At 40.1% G+C, this 18,633-nt stretch overlaps 1 protein-coding gene across 6 annotated transcripts in view; it reads right to left on the bottom strand.

Moving 5' to 3' along the window:
* The window catches only part of COL4A4 (collagen type IV alpha 4 chain), a 184,696-nt gene that overhangs the window by 73,419 nt on the left and 92,644 nt on the right, over window positions 1-18,633 (bottom strand). For all 6 annotated transcript variants that reach the window (XM_070070110.2, XM_089328924.1, XM_070070107.2 and 3 more), the window contains 5 exons: window positions 18,262-18,331; window positions 17,634-17,738; window positions 4,929-5,093; window positions 2,353-2,442; window positions 543-706 (listed from right to left, as the gene is read on the bottom strand). In XM_070070110.2, the coding sequence (XP_069926211.2) occupies window positions 543-706; window positions 2,353-2,442; window positions 4,929-5,093; window positions 17,634-17,738; window positions 18,262-18,331 (594 nt within the window). The remainder of the gene's footprint in view (window positions 1-542; window positions 707-2,352; window positions 2,443-4,928; window positions 5,094-17,633; window positions 17,739-18,261; window positions 18,332-18,633) is intronic.

Raw genomic sequence — 18,633 nt, 5'->3', positions numbered from 1 at the left:
GATTCATTTTCTTTGTCTCCTTCCCTTCCTCCCTCCCCTTAAGACCCCCCAAGTTGTTCCATGTCATCCAGAGTAAATACTCAGATCTGACCCTATAAAAAAGCCCTATAAAGCCCTATGTTCTGTAACCCCTCCTAGGCTCCAGCCTTCTCTTTGACTTCATTTGTTCCTGTCCTTCCCCTCACTCTCCCCACTCATGCCACACTAGATGGTGATGGGCTTTGTCACCACCTGTCATACTAGTCTGTGTCCTCTCTGAAGCTCCAAGGGGAGACTGATTTCTGCTCCCTTTTGTATCCACTCCATCTGGAAGAGTCTGGGAAGTAGTGAGCACTCAATAAATACTACTTAGTTGAATAAATGAATTATGACTGGATGGATAGATGGATGGATAGATGAATTAATACAGATTTTTTTAGTCATTAATATGATTATAGGTTCAAACCTTAAGATATATATCACTATAAATTATAAAAAGGCACATGGAATTCTGTATCTGTCTCTCTTAATTAGAAAGACTGTGACAAGCAAGAGTTACTCACTGGTGTCCCTGGAGATCCTTCAGCACCAGGAGGGCCTGGATCACCTTTTTCTCCAAGCCAACCAGGGGGTCCCAAGTCCCCCTTACTGCCATGCCTCCCAGGAGATCCTGGAGGCCCAGGGGGGCCCCCAGGACAATGCCTGCAGGCACAGAGTCCTTCGTCTCCTAGACAGAAGATAAAAGGCAGTTTGTCATATTTCCTGTACAAAATCCTCAACAGGAGCTTTACTGCTTAATGCAATACCAACAGTGCAAAGAACAGAAATGATCTGATGTGTACAATTCTTGTGCAGGCATTTGATAATATGTGAAGTGGAGGCTGGGGCAGCGTGTGGCACGGTATGGGATATCCAGACAGGGGACATGTGGGATGGGTTTATTATTTCTCAACAAGCGGAGTGTTTTGTGCCTTAAAAAAATTATCCTGGCCCCGTGGCTTAGTGGGTAAGACCAACACCTATGGTGCCATCATCCCATATGGACACTGGTTTGAATGCCAGCTGTTCCACTTCCAATCCAGGTCCCTGCTAATACACATGGGAAAGCAGTGGAAGGTGGTCCAATTCCTTGGGCCCCTGCCACCCACATGGGAGACCTGGAAGAAGCTCTTGGCTCCTGGCTTTGGATTGGCCCAGCTGCAGCCATTTGTGGAGTGAATCAGCAAATGGAAGACCTCTCTCTCTCTGCTCACCCCCCCGATCTGTAACTCTGCCTTTGAAATAAATAAATAAAACTTTAAAAATCATCCTGGCAAATTCTGGGGAACAGCTGATGTCTAAATACTACTAAAGAAACAACTTGTTATTTTTAAAAGTTAAAATTGGCCTTACTGAAGAAACCAAATGAAATTAAAATAAATAAAATAAATTGCTTAGAGCATAAACCCTGAATGGTTAGGGATACAAAATATTATTTGAGAGAGCATTATTTTCATTGCATTTAAAGTTGAAAATTCACCACAAGGCATTTGCAAATCACCAGGAATGTCAGTCTTAACACACCTGTAGGAAAGTCATACTCCTCAGCTGTGTTTGTATTCTCATACCCAACCAACCTCAGGTCAAAAAGACACTGAACAATTTAGAATGGAAAACACAGAGTAACTGACTTTTTTTTTTTTTTTTTTTTTTTTTTTTTTACAGGCAGAGTGGACAGTGAGAGAGAGAGACAGAGAAAAAGGTCTTCCTTTGCCGTTGGTTCACTCTCCAATGGCCGCTGCGGCTGGCGCACTGTGGCCAGCACACCTTGATGATCCGAAGCCAGGAGCCAGGTACTTATCCTGGTCTCCCATGGGGTGCACAGCCCAAGGACTTGGGCCATCCTCCACTGCACTCCTGGGCCACAGCAAAGAGCTGGCCTGGAAGAGGGGCAACCGGGACAGAATCCGGGGCCCCGACTGGGACTAGAACCCAGTGTGCCGGCACCGCAGGCAGAGGGTTAGCCTATTGAGCTGTGGCACCAGCCTGTAATTGACTTTTGATAAATGTGGGAGATATGGGGCCCACCCACAAAAGGTGGTATGAAACATCAATACTGTGCTATCTGTGCCACTTTCGAGGAATCAGGGAGACCCCATGCAAAGTCCTCATTTGGGGATAAATTTCACGGCAGGCTGAGTGTCTCCTTTATACTCCAACATAGAAAGTTTTGACTTTTTGGTGACTTTTAGTCACATCATAGCACATAAAAGAGTGTACCTAGGAGGAGTAATAAATCTGAATGTGATGTCACATTGTATATCTCATAAATGCCACCCCCAATTCTCGCCATGTGGTTGTCCTAGAGAAATTCTGCCTTAGGTTCCTACTTGCCTTTTTCTCCTTTTAAGCCTCTTCCTCCTGGAGGACCCACATTGCCCTTTATTCCATGTGGTCCCGGGCGCCCAACACGACAATATACCACTGTGTGGTGGGGAAGGGGTGGGCAGAGAGAATTACACACAAATTGTAAATGTTTCCTACAGAACAAACTGCTCTTGCATTCACACCCATTTCCCCTGTGGTTTCCCTCCCAGTCCCGTTCTTTGTTCCACTCTTTTCCTAGGAGTCTTTCTCTCTGTTCTAAGAAAATAAATACATATAGACCTAATAACAGTCATGGCATGCTTCTCCTCCTGTGACCATTTATAAAGTCATCCTTAATCTCAGCCTTGAATTACCAGGCTGCAAAACAAAGTAATGAATAACAGAAACAAACAAACCTAGCAAAACCAAACAAATTTAAAACATTGAGTCAGCGTATGGCAAAGATATTCTTCAACTATCAATCATTAGTTAATGAGAAAGCATAAAGCAGGCCTTGCAAAAGCAAAATTTCAGAGAAAGCAAGTTAAAAATGACACATAAGATGCAAACAGTATTCTCCCCAAATCTCAGTAGAAGACAGAGAATAAAAAAGTATAAAGAAAAGGGGAGAGGAACCAGCAGCAAAAATTTGTAGAAGGATTTAATAGACCCAAAAAAGCAGAACTAATTCTGAGCAGGCAATGGGTAAATCTAATAAGGAACCAACTTTTCATCAGAAATGTACCCTAGAGCTCAGGAAGTAGAACTTTGAGGCTCATAATAAAGAACCAATTAGATCTGAAGATAGCTTTCCCAAAATTGCAACAAGAAATAACAGCATACAATGATAACAGTAACAAGAAGAATTGGAAGAAAGAAACAATGTAGCAAGAAGAAAACTTTCAAAGGAAAATATAATTAAAATAGTAGGAGAAATAGATATTCCTCCCCTGAACACAGACTGCGAAAAGAAAACAATAAATGAGAAGGCGAGAACAACAAAGTCCTTGGAAATCATACACAGAATATGTATCTTATGATAGCAGAAATTTAAAAATTCATGAGAGTTAGAAGACAGTCATTCTGGAAATCTCCCAGAAGATGTTACAGAAAAATGAGGAGGCAGAGAGTAAAGGGGGAGGGGAGGTGAGGAGACATGTAGGATTTTTCTACAAGATGTAGACTAGTTTTCTACAAGAAGATATAAAATACAAAAAGAGGAAAAAAGAGGGGGAAATGGAGAAATGTTTCAATGGAATAGTTTACAAATGTGTTCCAGAAAAGAGGGACATATCTTGGATTGAAATTGTCCAGAGTGCCTGCAGGTAAATGAAATTATACATACACAAAGTCACATACTAAATTTAACACACCAGAAAACAAAGAAAAGCTCCTTTAAGATTCCAAAAATAAGAATCAGTTTCAAACCAAGAATCAAGTATCTAAATGCTGCTGGAGTTCTTGGTAGCAATGCTGGAGGTCAGAAAACAGAAAACTCCTAAGAGTAAAGATTTCCAAACCAGAATTTAATATTTAGCCAGATTATCAAAGTCCTCAGTAGAGAAAGGCATTTTCAGGCAAGTATGATTCCCCCAACTTTATCCTCTTATTTATACCCTTTCTTGGGCAGTATAAAATGAGAGGGTAGACCACCGGGAGTAATACATGCTGTTGGAAATGGAGGATGTGGAGAAGTGGAGTCAGGAGAGAGAGAAAATTCTGAGGACAAAGGTAAAGGAAGATCTCAAGAGAGCATCTGAGCAACAGATCAAAAGTGCAACCTGACCTAATTTGAATAAGAAAAAAAAAAATACTCCAGAAGAGATTTATTCAAAGAGATAATACTGATAGAATATTTAATGAGGTAGAGTACATAATGATGAGATTTACATAATACTGGATGATTTGAGGTTAAGTTAATAATAGGTATGCTAAAAGCCAAACAAAAATACCAAGAAAAAAGAAAACAAGATAATTTGTAAAATGTTGTTTGGAAAAGTAATAATACATACTATTATATGGCTCAGCTAGTGCATTGTACTTATACAACCATTCAGTGTAAACACTGAATGTTTATGTAAGCAAAACTATAGCAATAAATGTATCAATAGCTGTAGAAGTAGAAAATGTACATATTTTTTGGAGTGATGATGAATGAAAGCCCAACTTGATTTCTGTAGGAGGGAGTCAAAAGATAATGCTCAAACTGAAATATTAAGAAGTAGCAGTGCAAGTATGCTGAATGGCAATAGAGAAGCAAACAAGAGATCTGGCTGCAGGGGTTGTAATCATGGCCTCTGAAGATGAAGAAGCAGGAACGGGGTTGCACTGATTTTTCAGTTCCTCAAAACAGATCTGGTAGAACAGTCTGACTCGTACTAGTACTATGTAATGCCGATAAAAATAAAAACCATACTTAAAACTGTATTAACTTACAAAATTCTATTATTCACTATTAAATTCACAATGGAACAATTGCACATATCATAGTCTAATTTCATTTTGTTTACACAAGAGCTTTAACTTTTAACATATTTAGAAATGATACCACAGATGTCCAAGGCAGCATAAACACTACTGAACGTGAACAAGGAGAACTTCACCATCTGATCCTGGGGGGCCTTGCAGTCCTGGTGCTCCAGGAAGGCCGGGTGATCCTGGCTTCCCTGGTCTTCCGGGAGCAGAATCAGGTCTCCCAGGAATGCCAGCTGCCCCTGGAAGGCCTGGAGAACCGGGAGACCCCTGTGGTCCAGGGGGTCCCATCATGCCTGCAAAAGAAATTGAGAATAAAAACAACATTTATTCTCAAAATACATGTTTCTGTAGAAGAAATCAAAGTCAGTATGTTCTTCCTTAGATCACAGACTTTTTAAGGGAAATTGGTGGAGCTGGAGAACACTGTGCTCAGTGAAATCATTGCATGACCGCACTTTTATTCAGAATCTCGTATACAGGAGTAGAATGATAGCTGTCAGGGACTAGAGAGTGTGGTGAATGGAGTAATGTTGGCCAAAGGGTAACAAGTCTCAGTTATGCCAGATGAGTAAATTCTGGGGACCTAATACATGGCATGGGGATGATAATTCACAATTCTGCATTGCAGCTATTTTTTCTTAAGATTTATTTGAGACGGAGAGGCAAGGGCAGAGAAAGAGAGGTCTTCCATATGCTGGTTCACTTCCCAGATGACTGCAATGGTCAAAACTGGGTCAGGAGCTTCTTCTGGGTCTCCCAGTTGGGTACAGAGGCCCAAGGATCAGGGCCATCTTCTGCTGCTCTCCTAGGCACATTAGCAGGGAGTTGGATCAGAAGTGGAACAACCGGGACTTGAACCAGTGCCCATATGGAATGCTGGCACTGCAGGCTGTGGCTTTACCTGCTATGCCACAGCTCTGGTCCCTGTATTGTAGCTTTGAAATTGCTAGGAGGGTAGAGCTTCCTTACTTACTTAGTAAGTTAAATCTTACTCCCCTGCACCCTCTACCACCACACACACAGAGCAGAACTATGTAGAAGTGGCAGATATGCCATCAGCTACAATGTGACCATCATTTTCCAGCATATATGTATATCATAAAATCAAGCGGTAAATTTTAAAGATATACAATTTTCATGTCAGTATATTGCAACAAAACTGCTCCTTATTCTAGATGACAGTGCTCAGAAGAAGTAGAAAAAAAGAAGTGAGGGGAAGAGTGAGGGAGAAAACAGCAGAGGAAACTCTGTGTAATCTGGAGGAACACTGTGAACCTATGTGACCCGCACAATTTAGGAACCCATCAGGAGAGAGCCTCCACACCAGCATGGGAAAGTGAGGTATTCCCTGAAAGCAGACACTCCACTAATTTACTCAGACATGGTTCAAAGATAAAAGACACTAAAGAAAAAAAAACACAAAGAAGAAACAAATGAACATCCCCACAAATGCCAAATAACAAACACATCAATCCAAGAAACAAGAATAACAAAGACAACATGAAACCCCCAAAAGAACAAAACACCTCAATAGTAGATTGTGAAGATGATGAGACTGAAGAAATGCTAGAAATGGAATTCAAAAAATTTATCATAGGATTAGTTAGAAGTAATCACAAGCAAATTCATGAACTAATGCAATCCACACATGACATGAAAGAAAATTTCTCCCACAAAATTGAGATCTTAAAGAGAAGTCAAAATGAAATCTTGGAAATGAAGAATACAATAGAACAAATAAAAAATGCAGGGGAGAGCCTTAACAACAGAATCAGTGAAGCAGAAGAAAGAATATCTGACTAAGAAGACAAACCACAGAAAACTATGCAGTCATACCAAACACAACAAGAAGAAATTAAAAAACTAAAAAACACTGTTGAGAATCTATAGGATACTATCGAATGATCCAACATATGGGCTCAAGGAGTTCCTGAAGGCATGGAAAGACAGAAAGGATTAGAAGGCCTTTTTAGTGAAATAATAACAGAAAATTTCCCAAATTTGGAAAAATAAAGGGACATCCAAGTACAAGGCAGCACATAGAACCAATAATAGACATGACCAGAAAAGATCTTCACCACGACATATTGCAATTAAACTCTCCACAGTAAAAGACAAAGAAGAGATTCTAAAATGTGCATGAGAGAAACACCAGATTATGTTCAGAGGATCTCCATTAGACTCACAGCAAACTTCTCATCAGAAAACCTACAGTCTAGGAGAGAATGGTGAGATATATTCCAAGTCTTAGGATAAGAAAACTGTCAACCCAGAATACCATAAACTGCAAAGCTCTCATTTGTGAATGAAAGTGAAATAAAGATTTTCCATGAAAGCCAAGGCACTCTGGCAAAAAGATCTCTGTGAGTGAGATCCCAGTGGAAAGAACAGGTCTTCAAAGAGGGAGGTGCCTTTCTCTGAAAGGAGGAGAGAACCTCCACTTTGACTATGACCTTGTCTAAACAAGATAAGAGTCGGAGAACTCAAGGGGCTTCCATAGCCTTGGAAACTCATGACTGGTGCATAGGGAGATTATTGATGCCATAAACAGGAGTGTCAATTTGTAAAGTCAACAACAGGAGTCACTGTGCACTTACTCCTCATGTAGGATCTCTGTCCTTAATGTGCTGTACACTGAGGCTTAATGCTATAACGAGTACTCAAACAGTATATTTCACTTTGTGTTTCTATGGGGGTGCAAACGATTGAAATCTTTACTTAATGTACACTAAACTGATCTTCTGTAAAAAAAAGAAAAAAAAAAAGAAATTATCAATTCCCAACTTGACTCTCACTGGGATTAAACATGACAATAGGTCTGATCTGATTTCATCATCATTTAAAAAAAATCATCTATTATTTTTCACTTTATGTTTCTGTGTGGGAACAAACTGTTGAAATCCTTACTTAAGGTATACTAAGCTGATCTTCTGTATATTAAGATAATCGAAAATGAATCTTGATGTGAATGGAAGGGGAGAGGGAGTGGGAAAGGGGAGGGTTGCGGGTGGGAGGGACGGTATGGGGGGGAAAGCCATTGTAACCCATGAGTCGTACTTTGGAAATTTATATTCATTAAATAAAAGATAAAAAGATAAAAAAAAAAAAGATTTTCCATGACAATCAGAAAGAATTGGTCACCAACCTTCCTTAAACAGAAGATATCTGTTGCCTACAATAAGCACATCCAATCAACAAAGATGCACACAGACTGAGAGTGAGACGATGGAAAAAGACATTCCAGGCTAAAAGAAACCAAAAAAGAGCTGGTGTAGCCATCATAATATAAGACAAAATAGACTTTAACAGAAAAACTGTTAAAAGAGACAAAGAAAGACACTAAATTATGATTAAGGGATCAATTCAACAGGAAGATGTGACTATTATAAATATATATGTACCTAATTATATGGCACCTGGCTATTTAAAAGAAATGTTAAGGGATCCAAAGGGACACATAGATTCAAATGCAATAGTAATGGGGGACTTTAATACCTACCTTTCGGCAGTGGACAGATGAACCAGACAGAAAATCAGCAAGGAAACAGCAGTTAACTGATACATAGATCCAATGGATCTAAGAGATATCTATAGAACTGTTCATCCTACAGTTGTAGAATACATATTATTCTCACCCATGTATGGAACTTTCTCTAGGGTTGACCACATGCTAGGCCATAGAATAAGTCTCAGCAAATTCCAAAAAATCAAAATCATACCATGCATCTTCTCAGACCACAATGCAATGAAGTTGGATATCAGCAACTCAGTAATCTCTAGAGCATATGCAAACACATGGAGAATGAACAACATGCTCCTGAATCAACAGTGGGTTATAGAAGAAATCAAAAGAGAAATCAGAACTTTTCTGGAAACAAATGAAGACAACAATACAACAAATCAGTACTTATGGGATACAGCAAAATCAGTGTTAAGAGGAAAGTTTATAGCAGTAGGTGCCTACACCAAGAAATTGGAAAGGCGCCAAATAAACTATCAATGCATCTCAAGGATCTAGAAAAACAACAGCAAACCAAACCCAAAACTAGTAGGAGAAAAGAAATAATTAAAATTGGATAAAAAATCCCAGTTGCCCCTCTTCCAGGCCAGCTCTCTGCTGTGGCCCGGGAGTGCAGTGGAGGATAGCCCAGGTGCTTGGGCCCTTCACCCCATGGGAGACCAGAAAAAGCACCTGGCTCCTGGCTCCTGCCATCGGATCAGCGCGGTGCGCCAGCCGCAGCGCGCCGGCTGCAGCGGCCATTGGAGAGTGAACCAACGGCAAAGGAAGACCTTTCTCTCTGTTTCTCTCTCTCTCTCACTGTCCACTCTGCCTGTCAAAAAAAAAAAAAAAAAAAAGGATAAAGAAATCAACAAAATTGAAACAAAAATACAAAAGATCAGCAAAACAAAGAGCTGTGTTTTTTTTTGAAAAAAAAGGAAAAGAAATTGACACCCCTTTGGCCCATCTAACCAAAAAAAGGAGAGAAAAGATCCAAAATCAATAAAATTACAGATGAAAAGGAAATGTAACAACAGACATCACAGAAATAAAAAGAATCATCAGAAATTACTACATAGAGCAGTATGCCAGCAAACTGGGAAAACTAGAAGGAATGGATAGACTCCTGGACACATACAACCTACCTAAATTGAGCCATAAAGACATAGAAAACCTAGACCAACCCATTACTTAGACAGAAACTGAATCAGTAATACAGACTCTCTCAACAACAACAACAAAATAAAACTCTAGACCAGATGGTTTCACTGCTGAATTCTAATAGAATTTTAAAGAAGAAATAACTCTAGTTCTTCTCAAGTTATTCAAATCAATTGAAAAGGTGGGAATCTTCTCAAATTCTATGAAGCCAGCATCACCTTTAATCCTAAACCCAGAAAAATTGCAACACAGAAAGACAACTGCAGACCAATTCCCTGTTGAACACAGATGCAAAAATCCTCAACAAAATTCTGGCCAAATGTATCCAACAACACAATGGAAAGATCATTCACTCAGACCAGGTGGGATTTATCCTTAGTATGCAGGGATGGTTCAACGTTCACAAATCAGTCAACAGCATACATCACATTAACAAACTGAAGAATAATAATCACATTATTATCTCCTTAGATGCAGAGAAAGCATTTGATAAAATATAACACCCTTTCATGATGAAAACTCTAAGCAAATTGGGTATAGAAGGAACATTCCTCAGTCAAGGCAATTTATGAGAAACCCACAGCCAGCATCCTATTCGATAGGAAAAATATTAAAGCATTCCCACTGAGATCCTGAACCAGACAAGGATGCTCACTCTCACTATTGCTATTGAATATAGGCCTGGAAGTTTTAGCCAGAGCCATTAGACAAGAAAAAGAAATCAGAGATTAAAATTGGGAAAGAGGAAGTCAAACTATCCCCATTTGCTGATGACATGATTCTATATAAAGAGGATTCAAAAGACTCCACTAAGAGACTATTGGAACTCATGAAAGAGTTTGGTGAGGTAGAAGGATATAAAATCAATACACAAAAATCAACAGCTTTTGTATACACAGTCAATGCTGTGGCTGAAGAAAAACTTCTAATATTGATCCCATTCACAATAGCTACAAAAAAAATCAAATACCTTGGAATAAATTTAACCAAGGATGTTAAAGATCTCTACGATGAGAATTACAGAACTTTAAAGAAAAAATAGAAGATACAAAAAAAGGAAATATCTTCCATGTTCATGGATTGGAAGAATCAATATCAAAATGTCCATTCTTCTGAAAGCAATTTACAGATTCAATATGATACCTATCAAAATATCAAAGACATACTTCTCAGATCTAGAAAAAATTATGCTGAAATTCATATGGAGGTACAGGAGACCTCAAATAGCTAGAGCAATCTTATACCACAAAAACAATGCTGGAATCATCACAATACCAGATTTTAGAACATACTACAAGGCAGTTATAATCAAAATAGCCTGGTACTCGTACAAAAATAGAGGGATAGACCAATAAAACATAATAGAAACACCTGAAATCAATCTACAACCAACTTATATTTGACCAATGAGCTAAAATCTATCCCTGGAGCAAGGACAGTCTCTCCAAGAAATGGTGCTGAGAAAACTGGATTTCCACATGCAGGAGTATGAAGCAAGATGCCTACTTAACACCTTACACAAAAATCCATTCAAAATGGATTGCAGACCTAAATCTATCACCTGATACAATCAAATTACTAGAGGACATTGGGGAAACCTTGGCATAGGCAAAGGTTTCTTGGAAAAGACCCCAGAGGCACAGGCAATCAAAGCTAAAATCAACAAATGAGATTACATCAAATTGAGAAGCTTTTGTGCTGCAAAAGGAACACTCATGAAAGTGAAGAGGCAACTGACAAAATGGAAGAAATTATTTGCAAACTGTACAATTGATAAAGGATTAATAGTCAGTCCCAAAGGGCTAAATATCATATGTTTTCCCTGATCTGTGATAACTAGTAGAGCACCTAAAAGGAAATCTGTGGAAGTGACATTGACACTTTGACAAGGAATGACTTGAACAGCCCTTGTCTTGACTGTTAAGGAACAGCTTTTCTTTTTTCTTCTTAGTGGAGAATGGGACTGGAATGGAAGAGGGAGGAGGAAGTGGAGTGGAAGTGGTTGGGTGGGCAGCTGTGATGAGAAGAATCCTAAAGTTGTACTTAAATGTTCATACTCATTAAATAAAACATTTATTTTGGGAAAAAAAATACAAATGGGCCATTTCTCAAGGTATGAGACTGACAATGGAATAAACCGATAATTTGCTGACTTTTTGTGCTGAAGACAGGATAATAGTTTAAAAATAAATCCATAAAATAATACAGACACACATGAATAACAGGTGATGCATAAACTTTTTTTTTCCACAAAGAAAATTACTGGCCACTGAAGCAGGAGTTATAGCACAATAACCTGAATAAACTGTACTTGACAAAAGAAAGGAAAAATGTAGCTCTAAAGCAGCTGAATATCCCAGCTATCAATGTTAGACTCCTGTGAAATATGTACACAAGTGGAAGTCAACAGATTGGGGGAATTTCTTTTTTTTTAACTTTTATTTAATGAATATAAATTTGCAAAGTACAGAATATGGATTACACTGGCTTCCCCCCCATAACGTCCCTCCCACCCGCAACCCTCCCCTTTCCCACTCCCTCTCCCTTTCCATTCACATCAAGCTTCATTTTCGTTTCTCTTTATATACAGAAGATCCGTTTAGCATACATTAAGTAAAGATTTCAACAGTTTGCTCCCACACAGAAACATAAAGTGAAAAATACTGTTTGAGTACTAGTTATAGCATTAAATCTCAATGTACAGCACACTAAGGACAAAGATCCTACATGAGGAGTAAGTGCACAGTGACTCCTGTTGTTGACTTAACAAATTGACACTTTTGTTTATGGCATCAGTAATCAACCTAGGCTCTTGTCATGAGTTGCCAAGGCTATGGAGCCCCCTGAGTTCACTGACTCTGATCATTTTTAGAGAAGGCCATGGTCAAAGTGGAAGTTCTCTCCTCCCTTCAGAGAAAGGTACCTCCTTCTTTGATGACCCATTCTTTCCACTGGGATCTCACTCGTGGAGATCTTTCATTTAGGTTTTCTTTTTTGTTTTTTCCCCAGAGTGTCTTGGTTTTCCATGCCTGAATAGTCTCATGGACTTTTCAGCCAGATCCGCATGCCTTAAGGGCTGATCCTGAGGCCAGAGTGCTGTTTAGGACATCTGCCATTCTATGGGTCTGCTGTGTATCTCGCTTCCCATGTTGGATCATTCTCTCCCCTTTTTATTCTATCAGCTAGTATTTGCAGACACTATTCTTGTTTCTGTGATCCCTTTGGTTCTTAGTCCTATCATTATGATCAATTGTGAACAGAAATTGATCACTGGGACTAGTGAGATGGCATTGGTACATGCCACCTTGATGGGATTGAATTGGAATCCCTTGGTATGTTTCTAACTCTACCGTTTGAGGTAAGTCAGCTTGAGCATGTCCCGAATTGCACATCTCTTCCCTCTCTTATTCCTACTCTTATATTTAACAGTGATCACTTTTCAGTTAAGTTTCAGCACTTAAGAAGAATTGTGTATTGATTACAGTATTCAACCAAAAGTATTAAGTAGAACAAACAAAAAAATACTAAGAAGGATAACATATTAAGTTGCTCATCAACAGTCAGGGGGAGGGCTGATCAAGTCACCGTTTCTCATAGTGTTCATTTCACTTTAACAGGTTTCCTTTTTGGTGCTCAGTTAGTTGTCACCTATCAGGGAGAACAAGTGGTATTTGTCCCTTTGGGATTGGCTTATTTCACTCAGTATAATGTTTTCCAAATTCCTAACAGGGATCACTTTTCAGTTAAAATTTAAACACCTAAGAATAATTGTGTGTTAATTACAGAGTTCAACCAACGGTACTAGAACAAAAAAAATACTAAAATGGATAAAGTATTACATTGTACATCAACCGTCAGGACAAGAGCTGATCAAGTCACTGTTTCTCATAGTGTCCATTTCATTTCAACAAGTTTCCCCTTTGAGAATTTCTTAACTTCTCCCCACTCTTTAGGGTTATTGGATAAGAAATTTCTTAACTTCTTCCCACTCTTTAGGGTTATTGGATAAGAAATCCATTTTATTTAATTATAATTATTACTTCTCCAATCTTTCTACACCAGTAACTTGGTGAAAATAATAGGAATAAGCATATCAGCATGTTTAGTGGATAAAAAACAGACTCATATAATCATCCATGTAGGACATAAAATGCCATCCATTTCACAGCTGCCCAGGTTGGTGAGGAAGCATGGAGGTACCCAGTTTGAATCCAGCCTGGCTCCCTGTACTCATGGCAATTTCAGTTAGTAATTTTACTTATGGACTCCTCTGCATCTATGTTATAGGTTTGTTATAAATGTTAAATCAGTAATCCTGCAAGAAGCTTAGGAACATCCCAACAGTCACACATGCTCAGTGAACACACAGATGTCCAGTGTGTTCAGATGAGGTCAGAACGTATCCTGCACAGCAGGTCAGTGTTACCCCCAATTCCCGCGACATCCCACTCCTCCGTGCTGGTGTTTCTGTCTTAATGACAGTATAACAGTAGAAAGCCTTCATCTGAGAGCGGCTGCTTCTCATAGCTTCTACCTAAGCCTGCCTACTTAGAGAATCTCTTCATGAAAGATTGCACTTTTCAATGATGGCAGCCAGGACAGCTCTGGCCTCTTGTGCTCTCTTAAAATCTTGATATTTCCCTATCAAAAGGTGGGGTTTTGCCTCCCCTAAAATGCAGCATCTTTGAAAGGTGGTTCAACTTCTACCTTGTGAGCTCAAGCACTTGGGACCAGAGTCCTGAGCTGCCACACAAGTAATCTCACTGCCCTGAAGACCGCATGTTGTAGGAAGCCTAACTTAAGTCCAGAGCCCACATGGAGAGGCCCGGAGACCACATGGGAGATGTAGGAGAGAAATGCCCCAGCCAGGCCTTATCTTTCAGGTCCAGCTGCTATGTGCTGCAATCATACAGAAAAATCCCTGAGCCAGTATTACTCAGCTTAGCTCTTGCTGAACTCTTGAACTGCAAAGGGAGGGAGGGGCAAAGTACTGATCCTTGTTTCAAACCATATTGTGGGTAATTTGTTCAACAATAGGCAACTCAAAATCTGTCAGTCATCAATAACACAACATGCTGGTTAAATGAATGGCTATCAATCATTATTGCATGCATATCTACTGGGGCTTCACATGAATTTGTAAACATTATCTTTACTTCTCATGTCACCTGAAAAGTTTGTATCTTCTTATAGATAACACACTGAAGGTTTAGGACAAATATGAGTAATGATGTTAATAGCTAACATATTGCATCTTTATTGCATGTCAGGTGGTATTCTTAAAACAATTTATTTATTTATTTGCAAGGCAGAATGGGGGAGGGGGAGAGAAGGAGAAAAAGAGAGAGAGAGAGAGATCTGCCATCTCCTGGTTTACTCCTCAGATGGCCACAATGACCAGGGCTGGACCAGGCTGACGCCAGGAACCAACAGTTTCAACCAGGTCTCCCATGTGGGCGGCAAGGGCCCATACACTTGTGCTGTATTCTACTACTTTTCCAGGCAAATTAGCAGGAGCTGAATCAGAAGCAGAGCTGCAGAGACACGAACTGGTGCCCTTATGAGATGCCAGTATCCCAGGCAGCAACTTAACTTGCTACGCAACAATGCCAGCCCTTATCAGGTGGTATTCTAAAGACCATATACATATTACTTCTTTCAACCCTAACAAAATTCTGCTTTACAGATGAATATACTGGTTGGATAACTATCCAATGTCACATAGCTTGTAAGCAGTTGAAACTGGAATACTTTTGGTCTGCGAATAAACCAAGAATATGTTACTACATTACACTATATTATGTGGACTCCACCACATGGCAAGGCTTAGACTCAATTAGAAATGTCCAACTCCAAGACTCTGCTTACTGCATGGAAAATACTATAAGTACTCATGAGACTAAATATGTGTGGTAAGGGGCATTGACTTTGTAGCTCAGAACAAATGGACTTGGATGTGGTGCCATCTTGTCTTCCTGCCATTACTAAGAGCCAGCTGGGATTCCACTAGATGGCCCCATGATGTCTGCTGAGTCATTCCAGTGCTGGGGAGCACACTTAACCTTCTTGCAACAGGATGGAACATTGCAGCCTCGAGTACACACTAGCAGCACATGAAATCAATCAAGTTGTAGCCAGTATAAATAAAAATATGAAAATGAAATAAATAGAAAACAGAACACATCAGGTCAGCATTGCAGCACAGAAGGATAAGCCATGGCCTAGGAACACTAGTTCTAGTCCCAGCTACTATGCTACTGATCCAGTTCTATGTTAATGTGCCTGGGAGGGCAGTAGAAGATGGCCCAGGTACTTGGGTCCCTGTTACCCAAGTGGGAGACCCATATAGAGTTCCAGGCTCCTGGCTTCAGACTGGCCCAGCCCACGCTATTGCAGCCATTTGATGAGTAATGAAAGAACAGATGGAAGATTCTCTCTCTCTCTCTCTCTCCCTTACTCTTACTCTTTGTCACTCTGATTTTCAAATTAATGAAATAAATCTTTAAAAATAAAGAAAATAGTGAACATTATGCCAATAAGGTATTATTTTGTAAAATTTAAGTTTCAATCATCTGTATATGTGCATACTATATATATGGGTATGGTTGTGTAATATAAATCCAATGCAAAATAAAATGCATTTTTAATTATGTGTCATGGTCAAGATTTGAAAGCTTTTAAATTCATTTTGAAAAGGCTTCTGGAGGCCGGCTCTGCGGCTCACTAGGCTAATCCTCTGCCTTGCGGCACCGGCAAACCGGGTTCTAGTCCCGGTCGGGGCACCGGATTCTGTCCTGGTTGCCCCTCTTCCAGGCCAGCTCTCTGCTGTGGCCAGGGAAGGCAGTGGAGGATGGCCCAAGTGCTTGGGCCCTGTACCCCATGGGAGACCAGGAGAAGTACCTGGTTCCTGCCATTGGTCAGCGCGGTGCACCAGCTGCAGCGCGCCGGCCGGCGGCGGCCATTGGAGGGTGAACCAACAGCAAAGGAAGACCTTTCTCTCTGTCTCTCTCTCTCACTGTCCACTCTGCCTGTCAAAAAAAAAAAAAAAAAAAAAAGGCTTCTGGAATCAAGAAAGTTCCTGTATATTTGGGTTTGAATTTTCTAGAGCCACTTGTTAATTGCTACCCTTAAGTTGTTATTTCAAGCTTCTGGAGACACTATTTTATTGTAAATAAGCTTGAAGGTAGAAATTTAAACCAGAGTAAGTACTTTCCAGACAGCAGGATTCTCTACATGGTTCATAGAATCCTGGGCCAATTAAACCAAGATTATGCTGTCTAAAAGCTAAAGGAACCAGAGAAAAATCTATTACTTTTGTGGTCATCAGATCCTACATAGTGAAAACAAGATTCAAGGAAGATTAAAGTTTTGTTTTTAGTGAATGAGTAACTTCTTACTCCCCAATATAAATAACAAGAGACCCGAGCTGGAGAAAATGACATTTATCCAAGACTTTTTAATCAGTTCTTCAGTGTTCAGAGGATGCAAAACTCTCTAGCCTTCTATTCCTGGGAATATTAGCACAGACCTGAAAGAGTTCAAAATCCTCTGTCAATGGGGCTCTTTTCTGGGCTTTTTGTCCAATGTCACTAGATCTTATGGTTTTCTTGATTTTGCTTTCATTTTGGGGGAATAAGAAAGGCCTTTTTTTTTTCTTAAAGTAAAACTGCATCTTAATTTTATTTTTTATCATAATTTTTATTTCCACATTTCATGTAGGAGATTTGAGTTGGGGCATAGGTGGATGAATAGAACTTTGCAAGTACATATCACAGGGAAAGCCTTCAGAAGGGTGGGAAAACAAGAGGAAATACTGAGTTTCCAATCTACGTGCCTGTGACAATCTCATGGAAGTCCTGTTTAAACCCATGCATTCCCCCCAACATCCTATGGTACTGATGGACTACTGTCGGGTTGCAGGGGAGGAACCTGTATTTCTTCTAAGTAAGTGATTGGTTGGTTGAAGCGAGTGATTGGTTCTAAATGCTGGTTGCACATTAGAAATGCAGGGCCCACCCTCCCTGAGAGTTTAATATTCCTCGTCTGGGGTGAGCCCAGGCCTCAGCATTTTTTAAATACTCCTAAGGACTCAGTGTCAAAGCTAGAGTTGAGAACCCTGGTGCAGACATTGATGTAGGAAATCCGGCATGCAGAAAAAACAGTGGGTTTGTACCTGCACAGGCTTCCCCAGGTCTGCCTGGTGGACCTGGGAGGCCAGGTGGTCCAAAGGCCCCCATCTCGCCAAAGCGGCCAGGGAACCCAGGGTCCCCAGGAGGACCTGCCAGAGATAATGAGATATGTGAATAAATAAATCCACGTATAAGTGATAGAATTCAGACACATGACTTTGGGTGAGGCCAGGTAAAGTCTAAGGAGGAGACCCTTGAATTTCTTGCTATATTTTAAGTGGAATATCTTAGATTGAAACACCCATGACTGCCCTCCCTCTGCAGATGTAGGAACTTTGAGGGGAGCTCTCTTGGTTGTTGAATGATGCAGCATTTAGTAGGTGTTAGTCAAATGGTATATATTTTTAGCAATTAAAGAAAACTACTTTCTAATAGTTGACATCCTAAAAATCCCAATATATAGTTTATCTCCTGAAATGAAATCTAACATCTCCTACTGGCAGAAATGAGCCAAGACGCACATCTCCACACGCACCTGTGGGTGGTTCACGGTAATGTTCACATACTTAGCGCAGTGTGCAAGCTACTGAAATACTGGGCTCGAGTCCTCTGTGGGGGTCACCCCGGTCTCATTTCCACACACACTGTGGAGGAACTGAACAGGACACAAACCTTTGAGTGGAAGAGATGGAGTTGCCAAAATGCCTGGTGGTCCCGGGCGCCCGCGGTCTCCAGGATCTCCCTGAAATCATTCATTTGTTCACTTTGCTTAGAAATATCAGCATTTTACTCATGTTGTCTGGCACTGGACACTAGGGGAACCATGTGTACATTCACACACATAAAGACTGCATATTGCCTAGAAAAGTGAGAGATTCACAGAGTTCCTAGCGGCATCAATCAGCCACCTACAGGAGCACCAATCGGCTACTTACACGTGTGTGTGTGTGTGTGTGTGTGTCAATAATGGACTCACAAAGCTCTCGCAAAAGGAAAAGATTCACTCCAACAGAATTATTCCACACCCATCAATTACATCCCTCT

This window comes from Oryctolagus cuniculus, chromosome 3 (assembly GCF_051225735.1).
Source record: "Oryctolagus cuniculus isolate XC-2025 breed Fujian yellow rabbit chromosome 3, ASM5122573v1, whole genome shotgun sequence".
In the NCBI taxonomy this organism is placed as follows: domain Eukaryota; kingdom Metazoa; phylum Chordata; class Mammalia; order Lagomorpha; family Leporidae; genus Oryctolagus; species Oryctolagus cuniculus.
Note: the sequence above shows the minus strand (reverse complement) of the source record. Positions and strands in the feature narration are given on the sequence as shown.